General features: G+C 40.1%; 1 protein-coding gene across 3 annotated transcripts in view; it reads left to right on the top strand.

Annotated features, from left to right (window-relative positions):
• Positions 1 to 21,549, top strand: part of XPO4 (exportin 4) — a 110,008-nt gene extending 88,459 nt beyond the window's left edge. For all 3 annotated transcript variants that reach the window (XM_053663498.1, XM_053663499.1, XM_053663500.1), the window contains exons 14-23: positions 5,422 to 5,581; positions 6,231 to 6,400; positions 7,445 to 7,619; positions 10,409 to 10,702; positions 12,424 to 12,604; positions 16,133 to 16,251; positions 17,865 to 17,996; positions 18,568 to 18,684; positions 18,805 to 18,897; positions 21,325 to 21,549. In XM_053663498.1, the coding sequence (XP_053519473.1) occupies positions 5,422 to 5,581; positions 6,231 to 6,400; positions 7,445 to 7,619; positions 10,409 to 10,702; positions 12,424 to 12,604; positions 16,133 to 16,251; positions 17,865 to 17,996; positions 18,568 to 18,684; positions 18,805 to 18,897; positions 21,325 to 21,522 (1,639 nt within the window). In that variant the 3' untranslated portion in view covers positions 21,523 to 21,549. The remainder of the gene's footprint in view (positions 1 to 5,421; positions 5,582 to 6,230; positions 6,401 to 7,444; positions 7,620 to 10,408; positions 10,703 to 12,423; positions 12,605 to 16,132; positions 16,252 to 17,864; positions 17,997 to 18,567; positions 18,685 to 18,804; positions 18,898 to 21,324) is intronic.

Below are 21,549 nucleotides of genomic sequence, written 5' to 3'. Positions count from 1 at the left end.
TTTTTATCTTAATGCCAAAATACATGGATATCATTTGAGCCTGTGCAGTAGAAAGTATGACTTTTAAATATTGACCTTGTAAGCTATTATCAAGGAAATGTTTGGGAACTTAATCCTTTATCATTGCATTCTCTTATTTAAAATAAGATGGCGATGCTCTGTTGGGAAAGTTTTCTCTCCTCCTTTTAGGATGACTATAGGCCTGTGGTTAAGTGTTGGGAAATCATTGCTTTTGCTTTGGTTTGATATGGTGAATGTTAATTCAGAGGCAGTTCATTTCAGTATGCTGTCATGGGATACTTTTTGTCATATTTCCTGCCTGGGCACCATCATCAGGGATGCTTTCCTTGTATTTTCAGTGCTTTTTCAATTTTTGCCAGTCCTAGTCACCACTGTGGGAGCAAAACATTTTAGTATCTGAGAGCACAGACTATGGAGGAATAAGGAGAGAGTTTAAACAACCACCAAAAAAAAAAATCACCATTTTTTTGCTTTATTTTTTTTAATCCAAAGAATTAATGTGAAATTGAATGGTATACAGGAGAAATATTACTTATTTGATTAAAAAATAAATTTACATTTCTTGAAGAAAACATTTGACAAAAGTTACTGAGTACCTCCTGTGTATCTGGCACTGTTCTAGGCGTTTGGGATGCATTAGTGAGCAAAACAGACAGATTGCTCCCCTTTTGAAGCTCCCTGTAGGGGAGAGACAGTGAATAAGTAAGTTTTGTTTATGTTAGGAGACCATAAGAAGCTGTGGTAAGAAGCTGAGCAGGGCGAGGGAATTAGGAGTGCAGACTCAGGGACTGCTTGTAACTTTATCTTTTAAAGTCCTTACCTGAGGATATGTTTATTGATTTTAGAAAGGAGGGGAGAGGGAAGAAAGAGTAACATTGGTATGAGAGAGAAACATTGATTGATTGCCTCCTGCAAATGCCTTGAGCAGGGATTGAACCTGCAACCTTTTGGTGTACTGGAGGGATGATGCTCCAACCAACTGAGCCAACTGGCCAGAGGAACTGCTTATAACTTTAAATAGTGTAGTCACTGTCGGCTTCCTTTAGAAGGTGTCTGTCTGGTGAGCCAAAGCCTGAGGTTGGTTAGGGCCTGGGAAGGCTAAGGGAAAACACTGCCACAGTGAACAAGTGGATATGGAAGCCCTGCTGCAGGCCTCATCCAGGACCAGCAGGGCCCGCTGTGGTGGGTGGAGCACGGTAAGGTGAAATTGTGTGGCCGATGGAGTCAGAGGGAATATAGAGGGGCGTCAGTGAAGTCTTCGGCTTTTATGGTATCTGCTGTGAATGGAGTGGGTGCTTCTGTAGGCTTTTGAGCAGAACAGGTGACTGTGCTGCATTGAGAGTGGACTACCAGGGCCAGCGGTGGGAGCGATTAACCTGGTGAAGAGACTGGATGCTCTCATCCAGAGAAGGATGCTGGGTCAGATCAGAGTGGTAGTAGAGGTTGTGAGAAATGGAAGAAAGCTCTCTTTAACTCAGTGTGCTGACTTCTGGTTTATGAAATGCAAAGGTAATCCAAGATTTCCCATAATACCAAGACTGTATTCTAAGGGACACTGGTTGCTGTCTGAAATGTAAAACCTGTTCAGATAGCATGCTGAAGAAACTGAAGTAGGACCAGGGTGTCAGTCTTGGGAGAGCAACAACTAAAACAGTATTGTGACATTGTTGTCAGTTTCTCCAACTCCCCACTGCACCAGGGTCTGAGGGTGCAGTAAAAGTGTGATAGTGACATGGGAGGATCAAGGGAGGGCTCCTCGGAAGAGGTGGCATTTACACTGACACTGAGGGGATGGATGGGAGTTTGGAAGACTATCCCAGGCACTGATAGTAACCGAGCAAGGGCCTGGAAGGAAGAGGAGGCTGGCCTGGATACAAGGGGAGAGGTGCCTGCTGAGGGTGCAGAAGTAGGGTGGGCTGTGGAGCAGGATTAACGAAGTTGGAGTGAAAGTGTTGAAAAAGGTTGCAAAAGGGAAGTGAGCTGATCACATTGTTTTGTTAGAGGATTGCAGTTTGGAGGCTGGGTGACTGGTAAGGTAGGAAGCATTTCTGTGAGTGGAGTAAAAATGATGGGAAGGGCAGATGGATGACAGGCGTTTCAGGGGGCAGCTCACAGGGACTTGGAGGTTGGTTGAGGGTGGTGAAGAGAGAGACAGGAACGAGGGCAAGCTACTGGGAACCCCAGGTTCATCTGTCTGTGGTTCTATTCTTGACCTTGCTCCCACTCTACAAAACAAGGCAAAACTGTTCCTCATTCGAAGTCTTACTGTGATGGCAGGTGTGTAGAAACCTGCGAGATACCAAATAGTGTGGTATTGGAATTGAGTGACTAAATAATAGATAATCAATAGTTCTACAGATCAGGAGGTTTTTAGTCCTTTGCCTTAAATAATACGGAAGAGTGACCTAATCAAGTTGTCAGCTATCATATTATTAAAAATAGTTTTTGGTGGTAAAGCTATGTGGTTTTTGGCATGTAACTTGCAAGAAGTTCAAATAGTTGAGGGATCTGCTATTTTAAAAATGCCTTCCATTTACTTATGAGAATGAGTTTTCTCAGATTTTTTATCTATTAAAATGAAAAATAGGGACCAGATTATACTCAACTCTGTCTCATTCTAGTAATAAGTAATGTTTTTTTCACAGATAAACTGATTTGGAAAATAAAATGCTACATTAATCTCATTCAGAGATGCATAAAATTATATATTTATGTTTAATACTTTATTTAAATGTGTTTATATTTTGTGCAATTGTGTACTAATAAGTATTGTAGTAACTCAATCCAGAAGACATTTTAAAAATCTTAAGGTCATCGGAAATTTTTTAAAAATTGTGTTTTAGCATCTAGACATTTGTTTTAGAGAAGTATATTGTACAATCAATAACATGAGTATAGTTCTGGTCCGGTGGCTTGATTGACTAGAGCATCCTCCCACACACCAAGAGGTTGCGGGTTTGATCCTCACTCAGGGTACATACTTACCTAGTTTGCAAGTTCAATTCCCCAGTCGAGGTGCATGCAAGAGTCAACTGATCAATGTTTCTATCTCACATTGATCTCTCTTTCTCTCTCCCCGCCTCTGTCTCTCCCTCCCTCCCCCTCACTCCTCTTCTTCCCCCCTCCCTCCCTCTTCTTCTTCACTCTCAAAAATCAATAAACATATCCTTTGGCGAGGATTAAAAAAAATAATAATACATAAAAGTTAAAAATGAAAGAGTATAACATTTATTATATTAGGGTAAGAGTCTGGGGGTGGGGAAGTGAAACCAAAACAAAAATTTAAGGAGAAAAAGAAGCAATGTAAAGTTTCTAACTCTTAAAAACTTGTTTATTTTTTTCATATGGATAATGGTGAGTATTGGCAGTAGTGTGATAATTAAGCTCTAGTGCATAAATTTAAATGGCCTCTGTAACTATTTCATATTCTGTTAGGCTGAAAATTACATCATTTAAATCTGTGCTTTAAAAAATTTTTTTCTAGATATCTTAATGAGATTTGTTTTAGAGAAGAACATCTCAAAAAGCATCAAATTCTGTTTTACCAAAACTATTCATTCTTATGGGGAGAATTTGATACATCCACTTAAATGTGTTGTGAGGTTATCAGGGTATCATTGTTCACATGCACTATAGAATTATTTTGTTAAAAGTTTGAGCACTGGGGGTATGGAGAATATATATAGTGAGAAAGGAGAGGAACCTTCGGAACCACCTGTTTAAAGAAGGGAGTCAGAGTAGAGGAGGATGTCAGAGCCTGGGGAAGAGTAAGAAAGAGCTGAGGGGTAAATAAGGGAGACGTGCAAGGGAAGGCATTTCAAAAGGGCAGAGTGTCAGCAGTGTCTGGCATTTTGGAGACATGCAGCTGGATAAAGAACTGAAATGTCCTTAAGATTTCATCACAGGTGGACAGTTTCAGTCATCTTGAAAATAGTAAGTAGGGACATTAGAAGCCAGACTTTCTGTGATTAGAATGCCTTTCTTGATTGGCTTTGATAGTAACAAAATGGTGTGATAATGGGTTCTTTCCATCAAATTTTGCTGCTTTACTTTTTAGCTGAAGTCAAGTTAAATATACAAGGTCTGTCTAGAAGGTATCCAGCCATGTAATATGAAAAACAGAGACATTTATTTAAAAAGAAGAAACATTGTGCACAGGACAATGGCATCTCAGTCCCTTTCAAAGTAGGCACCTTGGGACCTCACACAGTTCTCCCAGTCACTGACAGCTGCCCTGTCGTATTTTCCTGTATCTCAGATGGTCTGAAATGTCTTCCCTTTCAAAGGTGATTTTAGTTTTGGCAAAAGCCAGAAGTCACAGGGCACCAAATCTGGGCCTTAGGGGGCTGAGTCACCTGGGTGATCTGATGTTTCACCAAAAAAATTCTGCACAAGACATGATGCATGAGCAAGTGTGTTGTCATGGTGAAGCTGCCAATCACCTGTGGTCCATAGCTGACACCTTCTGAATCATCTGAATAGTTTCCTTGGAGGAATGTTCAAGCCTAAAGCAAAATTTCATGCAGATCTGTTGCTCTACTCAGTTATTTTGAATGCAGTGGCCACACAGTACACACACTTGTCAGCATCTACCTTCCCCACTGACTAGTACGGCGGAGTTGTCATTGTTCACACATGCGCATTCCAGTCCACTCTCCTTGGCTGCCGCAAACTGTTCTCTTTATGTTGACAATGGCTGGACTTTTTCAGGATAGACTTCGTGTGTGTGTGTGTGTGTGTGTATCACTTCTGGCTGTAATGCTCCCCTAACCCACCTGGAACAAACACTTTATTTTTCTGCATGTTTTGCCTTGTTGTTAACATAACACACAGCCATTAAGTAGTGTAGGAAAGGACATTGTGTACATTATGTAGGCAGTTTTTCTAGCAAGAGTTTTATTTTAAAATATCACTAAGAATTAAGTTTGTTACGAAATGAATAGGACTATCAGATTTAGAGACAGGTTTCAATATTCAGAACATTCTAGATAAGTTAATTACCAGACCCTGACCCATAGAATCACCAATGTATAAAAACAAACAGTACTAACCATGGCAGTGTTAAGTAGTGGTGTGCTGAAGAATTTAGCATTTACTGTGAAGTTTTAATTTTATGAATTTCTCCATTTTGAATCCAAAAAATCTCTTTAGACAGCAGTGCAGTAACAACTTCAATAGAAGGGTGTCTTTGGCCATGAATCCCCTCAGCTTTCTTTGTCTTGTTTACTACTCCTGAAAGGGCAGCAGTGAAGTGGGGCATTTTTCTACAGCTTTATTGATAAAAATTTCAAGTATAGCCTGGCCTAAATCCAGAGAGCTGGGAATCAAAAAGGGACTTTTATGAAGAAAATAACTGATAAATAGATTGAAGAATAAATTACATCTTTTTTGTACCCATAGGCTGCTATCGGCCGTTCTCAGAGTTTCAGAAGTTGAGTCTCGAGCAATAAGAGCAGATCTCACCCATCTGCTAAGCCCTCAAATGGGCAAAGATATTGTTTGGTTTCTGAAACGCTGGGCAAAGACTTACCTCCTGGTGGATGAGAAGCTGTATGATCAGGTCAGAATGTACAACTGTTTAATTTCATTTGGATTTGTGATGATAGCATTTGTAGAAATGAGAACATTTTCTTGGTTATTTTCTCATTAAAATGTGACTGATAGCTGAATGTTTCCACATGGAAGAGAACTATGAATGACATGTGATTTCAATAACTTTTCTTAGGGTACATCATTTGATTCGGCATATGTTAACTAATATTAAGTTATAAATTACTCTTTGAGAATGGATTTATGTTCTTTGTATTTGATATAAATATGTTAGTGTGTTAATAACAACAATTATAGCTAATAGGAAAATAATTGAAAAATTTAACATATTTTGCCATGTATAATGCACACCTGTGTTTTTGTGCTCATTGTACATGGGATTATTATACCCACATTATTTAATCATTGTACCCATGTATAATGTATGTTCTTGTTTTTCCCTCAAAAATTTGGGCAAAAAAGTGTGCATTATACATAGCAAAAATATGGTAGGTGAGTTGAGGATCTCTTTTTTTGATTTATGGATATGAATTCAATTATAAAATTGATGTGAAGTAAGCAGTACTTCATTTTTAGATGCTAATTTCAGTTGACTTTTCTGTGGATTTTTTTTAGCTGATCTTTTTTTCTGATCTAAAAAAATTGGTTTTCTCTTCAAGATAAGTCTGCCATTCAGTACAGCGTTTGGAGCAGATACAGAGGGTTCTCAGTGGATTATTGGCTACCTCTTACAGAAAGTCATCAGTAATCTCTCAGTGTGGAGCAGTGAGCAGGACCTTGCAAATGACACTGTGCAGCTCCTTGTCACTCTGGTAGAAAGAAGAGAAAGGTAAGCTGCTGGTAAGAGCCAGGCCGTGTGTATATAACTTCAGTTTGCTTTTTAGTGTAGAGTTTGCGAGTGGCACACAGTTACACAGTCCTAAGGTCCAGGTAGACCCTGCATTTTTGGAGCAATGTGTTTAAAAAACAATGTCATGGCCCTGACTGGTGGCTCGGTTGCTTGGGCATCATCCCGCAAAGTGAAAGATGACCTGGATTCCCTGCACATGCCCGGGTGGCAGGTTTGGTCCCTGGTTGGGGCATGTATGAGAGGCAACCAGTTGATGTTTCTTTCCCTCTCTTTTTCCCTCTCTTCCCCTCTCTCTACAAATAAAATTTTTAAAAATCTTTAAAAGAAAAAACAAAATGGGACGTTATTGTTAGAAGTGCAAATAGGGCTTTCCGGTGTTACAAGTGATGGTTTCATTGACTGTTCAAGGATTTGTCATTGAAGTATCTTAGGAGTAGCATGCATGTTTAATGTAGTAATTTATTTATAAATTAAAGTTTTAAAAACTTTAGTATAGAAGAGCCCCATTTCATTTTTCAGGTATTCTATTAGTATTATCTCATTTTAAAGATGAGAACAATTTATAATTTAATAATTTAATTTAATTTTGCAAAGTAAAATTTTTAGTGCTTTCTACAGTAAATTCTAGAAATGCATCATTTTTCTCTTTCTGCATAGGAATACAATTATTATTGTCACTATTGTCGTTGGCTACTATATTTATTGATTACTTAAAATTTACAAGGTACTGTTTGAAGCTTTTTATACATATTATCTCATTTAATCACATCAGTCTCAGTCATGAGATTTGGGGGTATTACTGTTGTTATTCTTATTTTACAGATCAGGACGTTGATAAGAGAGTAAAAAAATTTACATTGTCATATTCCAAATGGGATATGAATGCAAGTTTGTGGGACTCCAAAGTCTATGCCTAGATTATTGTACTTTAAAATTAGTGAAATCCAGCTACCTTCCATTTTGTTTACTTAGTGTACATACAGTGTAAGTGGTGTATCTTTCTTTTGCTGTTTCTGCCCATAGGGCAAACCTAGTAATCCAGTGTGAAAACTGGTGGAATTTAGCTAAGCAGTTTGCAAGCCGAAGCCCCCCTCTGAATTTCCTGTCTAGTCCTGTGCAAAGGACGCTGATGAAGGCTCTTGTCCTGGGAGGTTTTGCACAGATGGACACAGAAACCAAACAACAGTATTGGACTGAGGTAACAGTTCCCCTGATTGTGATTGTACCCGCTGGTCGAACTTGTTGTTTTGTCTTTGTGTTGCAATGAAAGAGTCTTTGGAGACATAAACATCAGTTATCACTTTCCTGTTATTTTTCCTCCTAATGTATATGTTGAAGCTTACTGTTTTACAACTAACATCTTAATGATTTGCTCGTATCTGCATGTGATGATAGTGAATATTAATTATCATGTGTTTTGCAGTTTAGGTATTTTTTTCCCCCATCTCAAATGAGAACCTGAACTGGTATATTAACTCTTCATTAAAAATCAGTGTCTTTTGTCTCGAAAAGGGAGCTGTTAATTAACTACTGTATATGTTTGCTAGGGCTGCTGTGACAGAATACTACAGACTTGGTTTAAACAACAGAAATTTATTGTCTCACAGTCTGGAGGCTGGGAGTCAGAGAGCAGGTGTCAAAGGGTTGGTTCTGTCTGAGGCTCTGAGGGAGAATTTGATTTGGCTTCTCCTGACATTGGGGGCTTTGTCAGCAATCTTTGACGTTGTATGGCTTTAGGCACATGACTCCCACCTCTGTCTTTATCTTCATATGACAGTCTCTGTTGTGTTTGCGTTCCTGTGTTCAAATTTCATCTCTTTCTGAGGATACCAGTTATACTGGATTAGAGGATCTACCCATATTACCTCATCTTAATTTAACTAGTTACATCTGAAATAACCTTATTTTCACATAAGGCCATGTTCTGAGTTTCTAGGGGATTGGACTTCATCATACCAGTTTCGAGGGGACATAATTCAATCCATAACAACTACTGAGGACATTGCCTCATAGAATAAGCTATAAATGGGGAACCGAGACTTACCAATGCATGTAGGTTGCCAGCCTAGAATCCTGTGACTAGAAGGGACAGACATTAGCATTAGGCTGTTGTGACTTCAGAACCAAAAGAGAAACCAGGCTGACCTTGTATTTATAGTTGAAATAATTGTATTATTATATGTAGAGCTTTAAATAGAACTGAGATATTATCTTCATGAGTGTGCCCGTTCACTTTTGCACCCAGGGCAGGGCTGAGCGTCTGAAGTTCTGTTCTGTGCTGAGAGGAGTTGGAAAGGGAAAAACAGGCAAGAGCTCATGTTGGGCTTGATCCTGTAAAGCAGAGTTTGGCAAACTAGTCCACAGACCAAATCTAGCCTGTGGTGTGTCCTTACAAAGTTTTTATTGAAACACATTCCATCTCAGTTGTTTCATGTCATCTGTGGCTGTGTCTGCATGGCAGTGTAGTCATAACTGAGTAGTTGAGCCAGAAGTGGCGTGTCCTGGCCGAGTCTGAAATATTTACTCCCAGCCCTTTATTAGGGTGGGGCAAAAGTAGGTTTACAGGTGTTTGTATGGAAAATACAACAACAGTTAATAAATAATAATGCAAGAATCAGCTTCATTTCATGTACTTACAACCGTAAGCCTATTTTTGCCCCCATCCTGTAGAAAACAATCTGCCAGTCCCAGCTGTGGAGGCTTCATGTTTTATTGGAAAGAGATGAGGGTAGTGGCTAGATTCTGTGGATGGCATTGGAGTTGTGTTCTCTTGTTTGTAAGGTCTCCTCCTTCGCTCTCTCTCTTGAAGCTCAATTACGGAAGTGATGATAATAGCATGCACTTATGTTCTCCACAAATTATAATTTTTGTTTTATAAGATAATTGACACACATCATTATATATGTGTGTCATCTATGTGGAAGTCAATGGTTTGATTTACATATAATGTAAAATATTATTGCTATAAGTTTACTTGTCATCCATCATCTCATCTTGACACAATAAAAAGAAGAGGCAAAAAAGAAAAAATATTTTCTTGTGACAGCTCTTAAGATTTACTCTCTTAACTTTCCTGTGTGTCATACAGTGTTAGCTGTAGTTATGTTGTACCTCACATCCCCAGTGCTTATTTTCTCGTAAGTGGGAGTTTGAACCTTTTGACTACCTTTCTCTAAATTCCTCTCTCCCCACCCCACACCTTTGGAAACAACAAAACATTTTTTATGAGTTTGGCGGGGTTTGCTTTTTTATAAAAAAAAATAGATTTCACATATAAGGGAGATCATACAGTATTTGTCTTTTTCCATCTGATTATTTTCTGTAGCATAATGCCTTCAAGGTCCATCCATGTTTTCTCCATAGAGGATTTCCTTGGGGTTTTTTTGTTTTGTTTTATTTTATGGCTGAATAGTATTCTATCATATATATAAACTACAACTTATCCATCATCCATCAGTGGACACCTAGGCTGTTCCCACGTCCTGGCTATTGTATGTAATGCTGCTGTGGAAACATGGGTGCAAATAGCTTTTCAAATTAGTGTTTCCTCTGAATATATTCCCAGAAGTGGAATTGTCATGTTGTGTGGCAGTTCTAATTTAAATTTTGTGAGAAACCTCTGTACTGTTTTCCATGGTGGTTGAACCAGTTTATAATCCCACAGACATTGCAGGAGAGTTCCCTTTCCTCCACGTCCTTGCCAGCATTTCTGTCTTGTCTTTTTGATAATAGCCATTTTAACAGGTGTGAGGTAATGTGTGCCTCATGCAGTAGTTGTGATGACCCTCAAAATGGGAAACATAATGTGTGGTTCCAATATTCTTTGTTTTTTGTGCTTTTTCTACTTCCACCAGTTAGAAATATTTTGGAAAGTGGCAGTTAGAAGTGTTTTGGAAAGTGCGTATTCTAGTTTAGGAAATAAAGTTGAAGAAATAAATAAGGTATGTAATTCAGCCTTTTAGAAAAGTCCACACTTTGTTTTTGTAGGTTCTTCAGCCACTACAGCAGCGATTCTTAAGGGTGATAAATCAGGAAAACTTCCAGCAGCTGTGCCAGCAGGAGGAGGTCAAGCAGGAAATCACCGCCACTCTGGAGGCTCTGTGTGGCATTGCCGAGGCCACCCAGATTGACAACGTCGCTATCCTTTTTAATTTCTTAATGGACTTCCTTACCAATTGCATTGGATTGATGGAAGTTTACAAAAATACCCCAGAGACTGTCAATCTCATAATAGAAGTTTTTGTTGAAGTTGCACATAAACAGATATGCTATCTTGGAGAGGTGAGCACTTTCTAATGTTCATCCTTTTAGGATTTTAACTTCTTAAAACTAACAAAATAATAGATACTTTCCTTCAAATTCAATGAATATTATCCGAAATATTTTTATGCCTCCAAAAGATTTTTCAAAAAGACAATTTTCAAAAGAACTCCGAATTCAGAGGAAGGCATATTGAATGAATATAAATTCTTATCCTAAAAACATGTTAATAATCAGTAATTTCTCTGGGCCAATATGCTATTAAATTAAATTCATTCAGGTGAGGACTGTTTGATAAAACAAATGGATTATGGTAGAGAATATTAGCCAATTTCTTCATGGTAGGACCCTGAGGCTTACAATTTTAAATAGTAGTTTGTATCTTTTTTTTAAAAGATGTTATTTATTTATTTTAGATAAAGGGGAAGGGAGGGAGAAAGAGAGGAAGAGGAACATCAATGAGTGGTTCTTACATGCCCCCTATTGGTGACCTGGCTGGCAACCCAGGCATGTACCCTGACTGGGAATTGAACCAGCCACCCTTTGGTCCACAGGCCGGCACTCAGTCTGCTGAGCCACACCAGCCAGGGCATTTATTTTTTGTTTAGCAAATTAGATGAGTGTTTAGGCACATTAAATTCTTATATGTTCAATAAGAAACTATGTATTTTTTCGTGCCATTAAATAATTTAGAAAGCTTTAAAAAATCTTAAGTACATATTTGTATTCGTTAGATTAGATTAAATCTTGTTCCAAATCATTCAGTAGGAGTTCCTCATTGGTCATGTCATTTAGATCAAAGGGACCTGCTCAAAAATGAGGTTGTATTTTAAATATTGGATTGACCAAAAAGTTTGTTAAGTTTTTTTTTCCTCCATACGATGGCTCTAGTAACACTCAGTTGTCTTCATTAAAAACAATTTCGTTAGATTGTGTCGTGACAGCTGTCATTTCAGCGTGCAGTTTTTCAAAAAACTTTTCTGCATATTATGCTTTATTATTTCAAGAAAGGTAAAAACACAACTGAAACACCAAGAGCTGTGCAGTGTGTGGAGGAGGTGCTGTGACTTGATTGAATGTGTTAGAAGTGATTTGTGAAGTTTCGTCACTGGAGGTTTCTTGCTGGACTATGTTCTGTGGTCGGGTGGACCATTTGAAGTTGTTAGCAGTCAAACTGAGATTTTAATTGAGAACAATCAACATTATGCCATATGGGAGATAGCCAACATACTCACAATATCCAAATCAATAGTTATTGGTGAAAATGAAAAGAGTGTCTTTTATTTTACAGAAAAAACTAAATGGACTTTTTGGCCAACCCAATATTATAGATGCAGTCACAGGTAAACTACTGAGAGGGCATGCCAGTGCCATTCTCATGTTTAAGACTGCTGTTTGGTTCTCAGTGTTTGTGCAAGTTTGTACAGTTTTAAGGTTTCAAACAATCAGTGAAGTTGTTGAACAGCAGCAACCAAGCAAATTTCTGTTGCCAAAAGTCTCATCATTTCTTTGGTCAAGCAAATAAAAATTTGGATGTCAGATTTCATGGCTGGAAAACTATTAGTTTAAGTATAACTTAAACTAATTAGTATGTACTTTTCATATATGTTAATGTTTTTTTGGTGTAGTTTGAAACGAGTATTTGAGATCTTTTGGGACTTAAATGTATTAGATTATATTTTACATTTTATTTAATATTTATATTTGTCCTGGTAGCCTAATTTCTGAATGCTTTCTTACAGTCTAAAGCAATGAACTTGTATGAAGCCTGCCTTACGCTGTTGCAAGTATATTCTAAGAATAATTTGGGGCGGCAGAGAGTGGATGTGACAGCCGAGGAGGAGCAGTACCAGGACCTGCTTCTCATTATGGAACTCCTTACCAACCTTCTCTCAAAGGAGTTCATAGACTTCAGTGATACAGGTGTGGTATAAACTTTGTTGTTACTATTGTTTTTATCACAGCAAAGGATATTTTTTTAGTGAAATTCCATGAGGAAGTTGAATTTACGAAGTAAATGAAAGTGTCATCTCTCTGGTCATTGTAAAGCGAGGGTAGGGCCCCCAGCCCATCCAAGCCCTTCCTGCCTGGCTTTCCTCTTGTAAGAAGTAGGTACCACTGTTACACTCACTTTCTGATAGATGAGGAAACAGATACAGGAGGTTATATGTCACTCGTCCACAGATGTGGAGCAAGCTAGTGTGTCACAGGACTAGATTCACAGGCCAGAACCGGACTGCACTTACGCTCTATTGGCTGGTGCCTCCTCCGTGCCCTGCGATGGCCACTGCAGGAAATCCAGGGTGAGGCATTGGAATCCTTGTTGGGGTGGAGCTCACAGGCCACCCTGGGAAGAGTAGCCACTGACCCCGGGACAGCAGGACCCTGCGGAAGTCAGTTAGCCTTCTGGTGCCTTTCCTGCCTGTTCATTGGGTGTGCGGAGAAACGCCCTTCAGAGTGTTTACGGATGAGCTCAGGAGTCCCCAGTGCCGAGTTAATGCAGGTGTGAATTCACCAGTATTATGTATAGATGTTCCCTAACCTCTCTCTGACCCCGCGACCCACCTTGTCTTAACACAAAAGAGATCGTGCTTTCTAAGAGAAACACAAATTCTGTCCAGCGTGTCTTCTCATGTTCTGCAGATATTTGTTGTTGTGGACGCTGCTTCCTTGTAAGATTCCCTTCCTGAGCCATATGCTGTGACTTTCCCCTTTCCTCATTTTGGGGAAAGTCACAGCACATCTGTGCGTGAAGTTGTTCTTTCTCTGTTTCCTTACTCATGGGACAGCAGTTCTTTTCAGTGTCTGTGCTGTCCCAGGTGCCATCCACCTCACAGTCTAGAAGGCTGAGTCGGCAGTTTAACTAGGGCCCCCAGGCAACAGGGTTTGGAAGGCCCTGCCCCACACCCACTCTGTGCTTCCGTCCCATACCAAAGCCGCACCTGCCCCTCTGCCAGGCCCACTTCTCACACAAGTTCCCATGTTTTCTGATTTCTTCATGTGCGTCCTTACTCCAGGAGTTCTCAAGCTTTTCTAGACCATGTGCCTTTAAAACCTGCAGTAGTTACTGAACCTTCCCCTTGAAAAGTGGGTGTCATACCAACCCATAGTTTTACACACTGTATCATTTGATTTGTGGGCTCTTGGAAACTCTTCTGTAGACTTTCCAGGGACATAAGCACCCAGTCAGAGCCCCGTACCCTGAGGAATCTGGCTCAAAGTCCAGAGCCAATACTGAAAGGGAGGAAGAGCTGTAAGAGCATTTAGAGGGAGAAGCCCCATGATCTCCTAGGTTTGCTGTGCCAGGTACGCTTCTTCCTGCTACTCTTTGACAAGTGGGAGGTAGATGCTGCAGTTAGACAGGTGAGGGGAGCCTTTCCAAATTATAATGAAACAGAAAAAAATTGAAATTAAAATGCTCAGGATTAAAAGTACAAAACGAGGGTAGATAGGGTTGAAGTTTAGATGGAAGAAAAATGAAGATGGTTAAAATAGAAAATATGATAAACAGCATTAACTCATTAAATGGATGGTAAAAAAGGAAAATATTTTTAAGTCATTTAAAAAATAAAGGTAATAGGTGACATAAAACAAAATATTTTATTTTTTAAAAAGATTTTATTTTAGAGAATGGTAAAAGGAGAGGGGGAGAAACATTGACATGTGAGAGAAACATCAATCAGTTGCCTCTTGCATTCCCTCTACTGGGGACCTGACCCACAACCCCAGGCATGTGCCCTGACTGGGAATTGAACCAGCAGCCTTTTGGTTTGCAGCTGGCACGCAATCCACTGAGCTATACCAGCCAGGGCAAATCAAAATATTTTAAATATTATTAAATCAATTAATATGCTAGGTGGGCTTTTAAAGGAACAACTGGCAGTGCATCTCTGTACTCCATTCTCGAATCCTTAGCAGAGCTTTCTGCTGGGGAATGGAGCCCGCCGGGCCTCCAGGCCAAGAGCTGCCGTGTTAGGGACGCCTGCAGGTGGTGCCGGGGTGGCCTCGCGCCCAGACAGGCCCTGGTTTCCTGGGGATGGGAGTCAGATTTACATCCTTGCTTTGGAAGATGGAAGAACTGAGACCCCAGTGGAGAAGTTCAGAATTAGGCTGAAAGGTGGTTTTTAAGTAGAAGTGTGCTTTTGGGGGGGACCCATTTTATTTTTTTCCCCTTGTTCTAAAGTAATAAGCTCTAGTAGAAAAATTTTCAAGTACAGAGACAGAAAAATCACCCATCCTATGCCATTATCCAGGTTCAAATACAAATTGCATTTGGTAATTTCCCTTTTGGTTCTTTTGTACAATTTTCTCTGCAATTGTACTGTAAATACAATTTTATATTCTGCCTTTTTAAATCAATATATTCTTGGCCTTTTAGTTGTCATAAAAAATTTTTATGACTGATGGCTGAATGGTTTTCCACATTTTGGAATTTAATCAGTTTCACTAATATTGTACACCTGCAGTATTTACTATTTTGCTGTTACAAATAACAATGCGGACAATCTCTGTCTGAATTTCTGAATGTGTCTTTATTATATACAGTGCTCAAAATGTTTTTACTATATAGCATTTGAGAGTAAACATCACACTGTATCCTCACCAGCATGTAATTGTTATCATTTAGAAGTCATCCTGAATTTTCCCCGGCGGAATGGTTCAGTGGTTGCAGTGTCCTTCCATACGCCGAAGTATCGTGGGTTGGATCTGGGTCACGGGCCGTACCTGAGACAACTGGTTGATGTTTCTCTCTTTCTCTGTCCCTTCCCTTCTTTGTAGAGTCAAAAACATATCCTCACGTGAGGGTTAAAAGTCATTAATTTAACTAATCAGAAATTATAACTTTAAAATTTTTGCATTGCTTGATTAATGATTAGACTAAACTGTTTTTCACTGGATTGGTGGTTTTGTTAGACTTTACTCAGTTATCTATTCAGGTCTTAGGGTTCCTATTAATTTATGGGCATTCTTTATGGAGTAAGGATAATAACCCTTGACCAAGATATTTGTTTTTTAAAAATTACTTTCTGTTTTATGTGACATTTTAATTTCTATATTTTCTCTATTTTTTTTCTGCTTAGAAAAATTCCACACACCTAAGAGATAAAATAGATGTTACTGTGGAAATTATTTAACTCCTATTGTGACCAGCTTGTCACTGGAGTACATTTACTTAATATGACATTAACTAAGCACTAGTTTCCCGTCATCACTAAAGAGTGATGTGTGGTGTAAACACAGAACGCCATATGCACGGAGTGCTCCGAGACCCTGAAAAATGAAGTACAGAAGGGTGACCTAGGCAGGGTCACCAGGTGTCCTATTAACCACTCACAGATTTATTGTGGCTTGGGGTTCGAGTCTGTTTTTACTTTCTCTAGGGTAGAATGTACCCAGCTTTGCAGATTTATTGATGTTATGACTGTAAGACTATGTGGTTTCTGTTTGTAGATGAAGTGTTTAGGGGACATGAGCCGGGGCAAGCAGCAAGCAGGTCTGTGTCAGCTGCAGATGTGGTTTTATATGGAGTCAACCTAATTCTTCCCTTGATGTCACAAGATCTCTTGAAGGTAATTGAAGAAAGTGAATGTGGACAATAAAATGTATGTGCTTGAAATTTAAAGCTATTTTAGATAAGAATTTGCCTTTAATTAAAGGGTGTGAATACCTGCTTGTCTCTTAAGTACGTATGAAAATCAGATGTTTTTATTACTTTTACTTTTAGTGTCATTCACACTGAGGTCGACAGCTTAGAACACAGGCCCTCACTACTCTTGCCCCAGAATACTGCATTTAAGATAGATTGCTGACAGAAAAAGTGGATCTTTTAGAAATTGCATTCTAATGTTAGCAGTTTGGGTTCTCTCGTCATTTGTCATTAAGCAGCCAAAGTAAGTTAGATGTTCAGGTGTACACATTCCTTTCATACTTGTTGAACATTATTTATTCTCAGGTTGAGAGATTGAACAAAAGAAGGAGTTTACAAATCACTACTCCCTGCAGAAATGGGATGGTAAGAAACCAAGACTGATACAGTTTTTAATTTTGCACATTCTGACTGTGTTGTGCCTTGGTTTCACCCCTCAGTGCTATGGGTGTGATAGTGATGAGGCTGCCCTTTCTTACCTGTCCTCTCATGAGATGTCATAGGATTCTGAGAGCAAGGACAAGGACATGGAGGGAGAGGAGGAGGGAGTTGTGTCGCCTGTGCATGTATGCACACGTGGCGTGGGAAGGGCGGGAAGCATGAGCGTCTGCGTGAAAAGGCAGTGGATCCCCAGCCCGTCACATCCCTCATGACAGATGCCTGGGGGAGGGAATCCCCGTGATCCGGGAGTCCAGTGTCTTTGTGCTGGCGGTGGGTGGGAGGTGTCGTCATCTCTGTGTGGTGATTGCTTTTAAGGTTATTTATTTATTAATATTGTTTAATCAAACAAAGCATTAAACATTCGGATGTATGTTCTTTTAAGTGAGGTTAAACTGTTGTCGATCACCTGCTCTACCAGGGCTGCCCATGCAGGCACTGAATTTTGGGAGTGAAGGGGCCGTTGTTCTGTAATCTTAGCCTTTGGTGTTACCATCTTGTGTTTTCCCAATATGCTTGAGTACACATCAACACATTTGCAGAGGGGTTTTATTCAGAGGTCATTTAATTATTTTGAGATTGGACTGCATTGTTTACTTTTTTTAAAAAAGATTGTATTTATTTATTTTTAGAGAGGGGGAAGGGAGGGAGAAAGAGCGGGAGAGAAAAATCAATGTGTGGTTGCCTCTTGTGTGCCCCTACTGGGGACCTGGCCTACAACCCAGGCATGTGCCCTGACTGGGAATTGAATTGGTGACCTCTGGTTTGCAGGCCAGCACTAAATCCACTGAGCTACACCAGCCAGGGCCACTTTTTTAAGGTAAACATAGAATATCTGGAATTGGCTGTAGCTTTTATTAACTATTCAGAAAATAGTTGTTGCCTCTATGTATTATCATATCAGTTAGTAAAATATTCATTCCCTTTATTGTCACTTATTTTTACATTTAATTAGTTCTTCTTGTTTTCTATATCTTATATGTGTTGTTAAAACATTATTATACTTAGAAGCTTGCCTGTTATTACATTATTTTTTGCATTAATGAAAATAAAATTAGATAACATTAAGCATTTAAATATTTAATTTTTATTTTTCAGTTTCCAACTCTTTGTAATCAATACTACAAATTAATCACATTTATTTGTGAAATTTTTCCTGAGAAAATACCACAACTTCCTGAAGACCTTTTTAAAAGTCTGATGTGCTCTCTAGAACTGGGAATGACTTCATATCCTTTAAATGAGCATCGTTATTACTTGTCACATGGGGGAAAGACCTTATCTGAAGAAAGTTTTTAAAATTTGCATTTTTATTTTTCTTGTGTATTTTAGTTTTATATCTTAAAGCCACCATCTCTGTACCTGCCTTAATTCTGTGGGGTTTTTGTTGTTGTTAGACTGTGTCATCTTTTTCTCTCACAGATCCCAGAGGCATTTGGCCCCTGGCCCCCAAGTCACTCTTTCATTGAGTGCTTTGACTGGCGCTGTCATGAGCTGTTGTGGAGTGTCTGATCCTAGCTGCCTGATAGTGGAGAGTAGCAGGGCTGTGATCAGTGTTAGCCTTGCAGTCAGAAACACGCTGGGAGCCTTTAGTCTCATATCACAGTCACTTGTGGATCATTTCACAACCTCGGTAGTCTTTTGTAACTTACTCAGTAAAGACATGTTGCACATGGATATATATCTTGCTTACCTGCATTCATTTCTAGAGATACACTCCGTGCGATAGTAGTGGTATTTCTTTATCTTTACTATGTCAAGTGTGTCCACTTGCATTTTCTCTTTGACCTTCATGATCAGAATGAGCTCGGAGGTTTGCCAGCTGTGTCTGGAGGCCCTGACACCACTGGCTGAGCAGTGTGCAAAAGCTCAGGAGACAGACTCACCGCTCTTTCTAGCAACACGGCACTTTCTGAAGGTAAGGTACTTAGGCGGCAGGTTATGAGGTCACCCTCTCTCTTTTGTGGAACAGGGAAGGGGAGGGCTGTGATTTTCCCATTGTGTGTCTTCAGTTAGCAGTTTCCTTGTGCACTTTCAGCTGGTTTTCGATATGCTGGTTCTGCAGAAGCACAACACGGAGATGACGACAGCAGCCGGGGAGGCGTTCTACACGCTGGTGTGCCTGCACCAGGTACAGCCATGGCTCTTGGGGCCCCTCATCCTCTTAGAAGGAGATGGTTCAGATCCACAGTAGGTGTGAAGCCTCCAAATTAAAATTAGAGGGTCTGTGCTTCGGGGCTGCAGCTCCGTTATGCTCAGGCTTCTTCACTGTCTCACTAGCTTTCGACTGTTCTCTTGTTTATCAGACAAGCTGATGGTCAGTAAGAAAGCATTTATTATTTTCCCTTCCAGAACTATCCTTTGCCCTAAAGCATGTCCTTAAGCAACTGGTAGGAACCAGGAGTCAGATGTGAGAGGATAATGGAGACATGCTTCTGTCCTTGAGGAACTCAGATTTTATAAGGCAAACTGGATGAGTGAGACGGGAGACCCAGAAGAGGCAGCCTTTAGAGAGCATGGGGAACAACAGTGTTTATTCCATACTGTAATATGGAAATATGGAAACAGTGTTCTTTTTCTTTTTTTCCTCTTCTTTTTTTCTTTTCCTTTCCCTTTCCTTCCCTCTCTTCCTTCTTTCTTGTTTGAGTCTTTAAAGCACTTAGAGATGTGGCGTTAATGTAACAGAAGAAAAGTTATGCTGGCTCACCTGTCTCCTTCCCTGTTTTAAGTGCCCATTCAGTGTATGAGAAAGAATCTCATTTGGTCATCAGATGCCCCCTGCACACATTTCCCAGCATGACCAAATGGTTTGCTAGAGAAACTGTGACATTTTTTTGAAGTGTAGAGGCCATAGCATTTGCTGTGATCGGAGCTGAGAGTTGTATTTTTTCTTGTTTTATAAAGATAGGATTTCAAGGTGGTCATCATACTATTTTGAAGACCCCCTTCTGGCAGGCTTCCCAAACTGTTTGTGCCCCAAGTTGCAGGTGCTCAGAAGTTCACTTCCTGAGATGGTGCCCATTGTAGTCGGGGCCTTTCTCTATCATTTGACTTCCTGTTCTTAGTAGGAAGGTGGGCTTCTTATTCTTACATACATAAGAGGTTACATTCTGGTTACCTTTTGAAAAAACATGCATGGCCTGACCGGTGGGGCTGAGTTGTGGGACACTGTTCCACAAGGCCAAAGGTCACTGGTTTGTCACCCAGTCAGGACACGTGCCTGGGTGAGGAGTTTGGTCTATGGTTGGGGCGCATGTGAGAGGCAACTGATCTTTCTCTGTCACATTGATGTTTCTCTTCCTCCCTTCTCCTCTCTCTAAAAATTTTTTTTAAAGATTTTATTTATTTATTTTTAGAGAGAGGGGAAGGGAAGGAGAACAGAGAGGGAAACATTGATGTGAGAGAGAACATCAGTTAGTTGCCTCTCATACGAACTCTGACTGGGGACCAAACCTTCAACCCAGTCATGTATGTGCCCTGAGTAGAAATCAAACCAGTGACCTTATGCTTTTCAGGATAACTCCCAAGCCACTGAACTTAAATCAGTCAGCTAAATAAATAAAATCTTTAAAGAAAACTTCACACATTGTAGAGCAGGAATTTGGGATTGGTGAGGATGATGTCCTGCTGGTCTGGCCCAGAGACACGGCCATTTCATGTTAACAGGGACATGGTTTGTGTTCATTCTTTTCCCCTGTGAAGAGGACTGTCCTTTAGAGGCGGCACTGAAGGCAGCCACTCTGGCTCCATGCCTGGCTGGCTTAGGGTGCTGTGCCCTACTCTTCCAAATGTCATTAATGTGTGGTTTTACCAGTTTGGTCCATCATGATGTCGCAGGAAACTCCTAAAGAAGTGGCAGACCCCATTTTTTGAGAGCTTATCTTGGAAAGCTGCCCTGATTTCATTTCCTTTAATGTCACGCCCACTTAATTTGTATAAGGCTTTGTTATGGAGGGCACTAAAAGTAGAAAAGGCACACACACACACGTATTTGTAATCTCCCCCTGTCCTTTCTCCCAGAGCCACTGAGCACAGGGCTGGTTTGAGCTGCAGGCGCACAGCCATTCCAGTGTTCTGCTTCCACATTGAGAAAGGACTGAAATAACCCTTCTCCCTCTTTGCCACCTGCCACCTGCATTTGTATGACCTGCTGTCTGCAGAGCTGAGTGGACATGGTGTCTATAAAAACCTCTGGGAATCGGTTGAAAGGTTGCTGACTTTGTGCTTTGAAAACACAGAAGAGGCAACACAACAAAATTGGTGCCAGTCTGCATTTTTGCTCAAAGGCATTGTGTTCTTGGATGTATTAGGTGGTCTCGCTGTATATAAGAATTCCCACCTGCAAAATGGGAATATAATCAGAGCTTGCCTTGGAGGCTTGTTACAGCAGGTGTGTTAACCAATGGAGAAGGTTGAGACAGAACCTAGAATATGTGCTGACTGAAGAAGAGCTAGCAGACTCTGCCTCTTAGAATCCTGTCATCCAGTAACTGTTAGGACCCACTTGTATGCTGCTTGAGGGAGACGTGTTCTTATATACACTTTCTCTCTTTGATAGGCGGAGTACTCTGAATTGGTTGAAACATTACTGTCAAGTCAACAAGACCCCATTATTTACCAGAGATTAGCAGATGCCTTCAACAAGCTCACTGCAAGCAGCACACCTCCTACGCTGGATCGGAAGCAGAAGATGGCCTTCCTAAAGAGTTTAGAAGAGTTTATGGCAAATGTTGGTGGTCTCCTATGCGTAAAATAAAGAACAAAACTCTATGCTTAATTTAGA

The sequence above is a fragment of the Artibeus jamaicensis genome, unplaced genomic scaffold (assembly GCF_021234435.1).
Source record: "Artibeus jamaicensis isolate MK-2021 breed Jamaican fruit bat unplaced genomic scaffold, CSHL_Jam_final contig_3188, whole genome shotgun sequence".
Lineage (NCBI taxonomy): Eukaryota > Metazoa > Chordata > Mammalia > Chiroptera > Phyllostomidae > Artibeus > Artibeus jamaicensis.
Note: the sequence above shows the minus strand (reverse complement) of the source record. Positions and strands in the feature narration are given on the sequence as shown.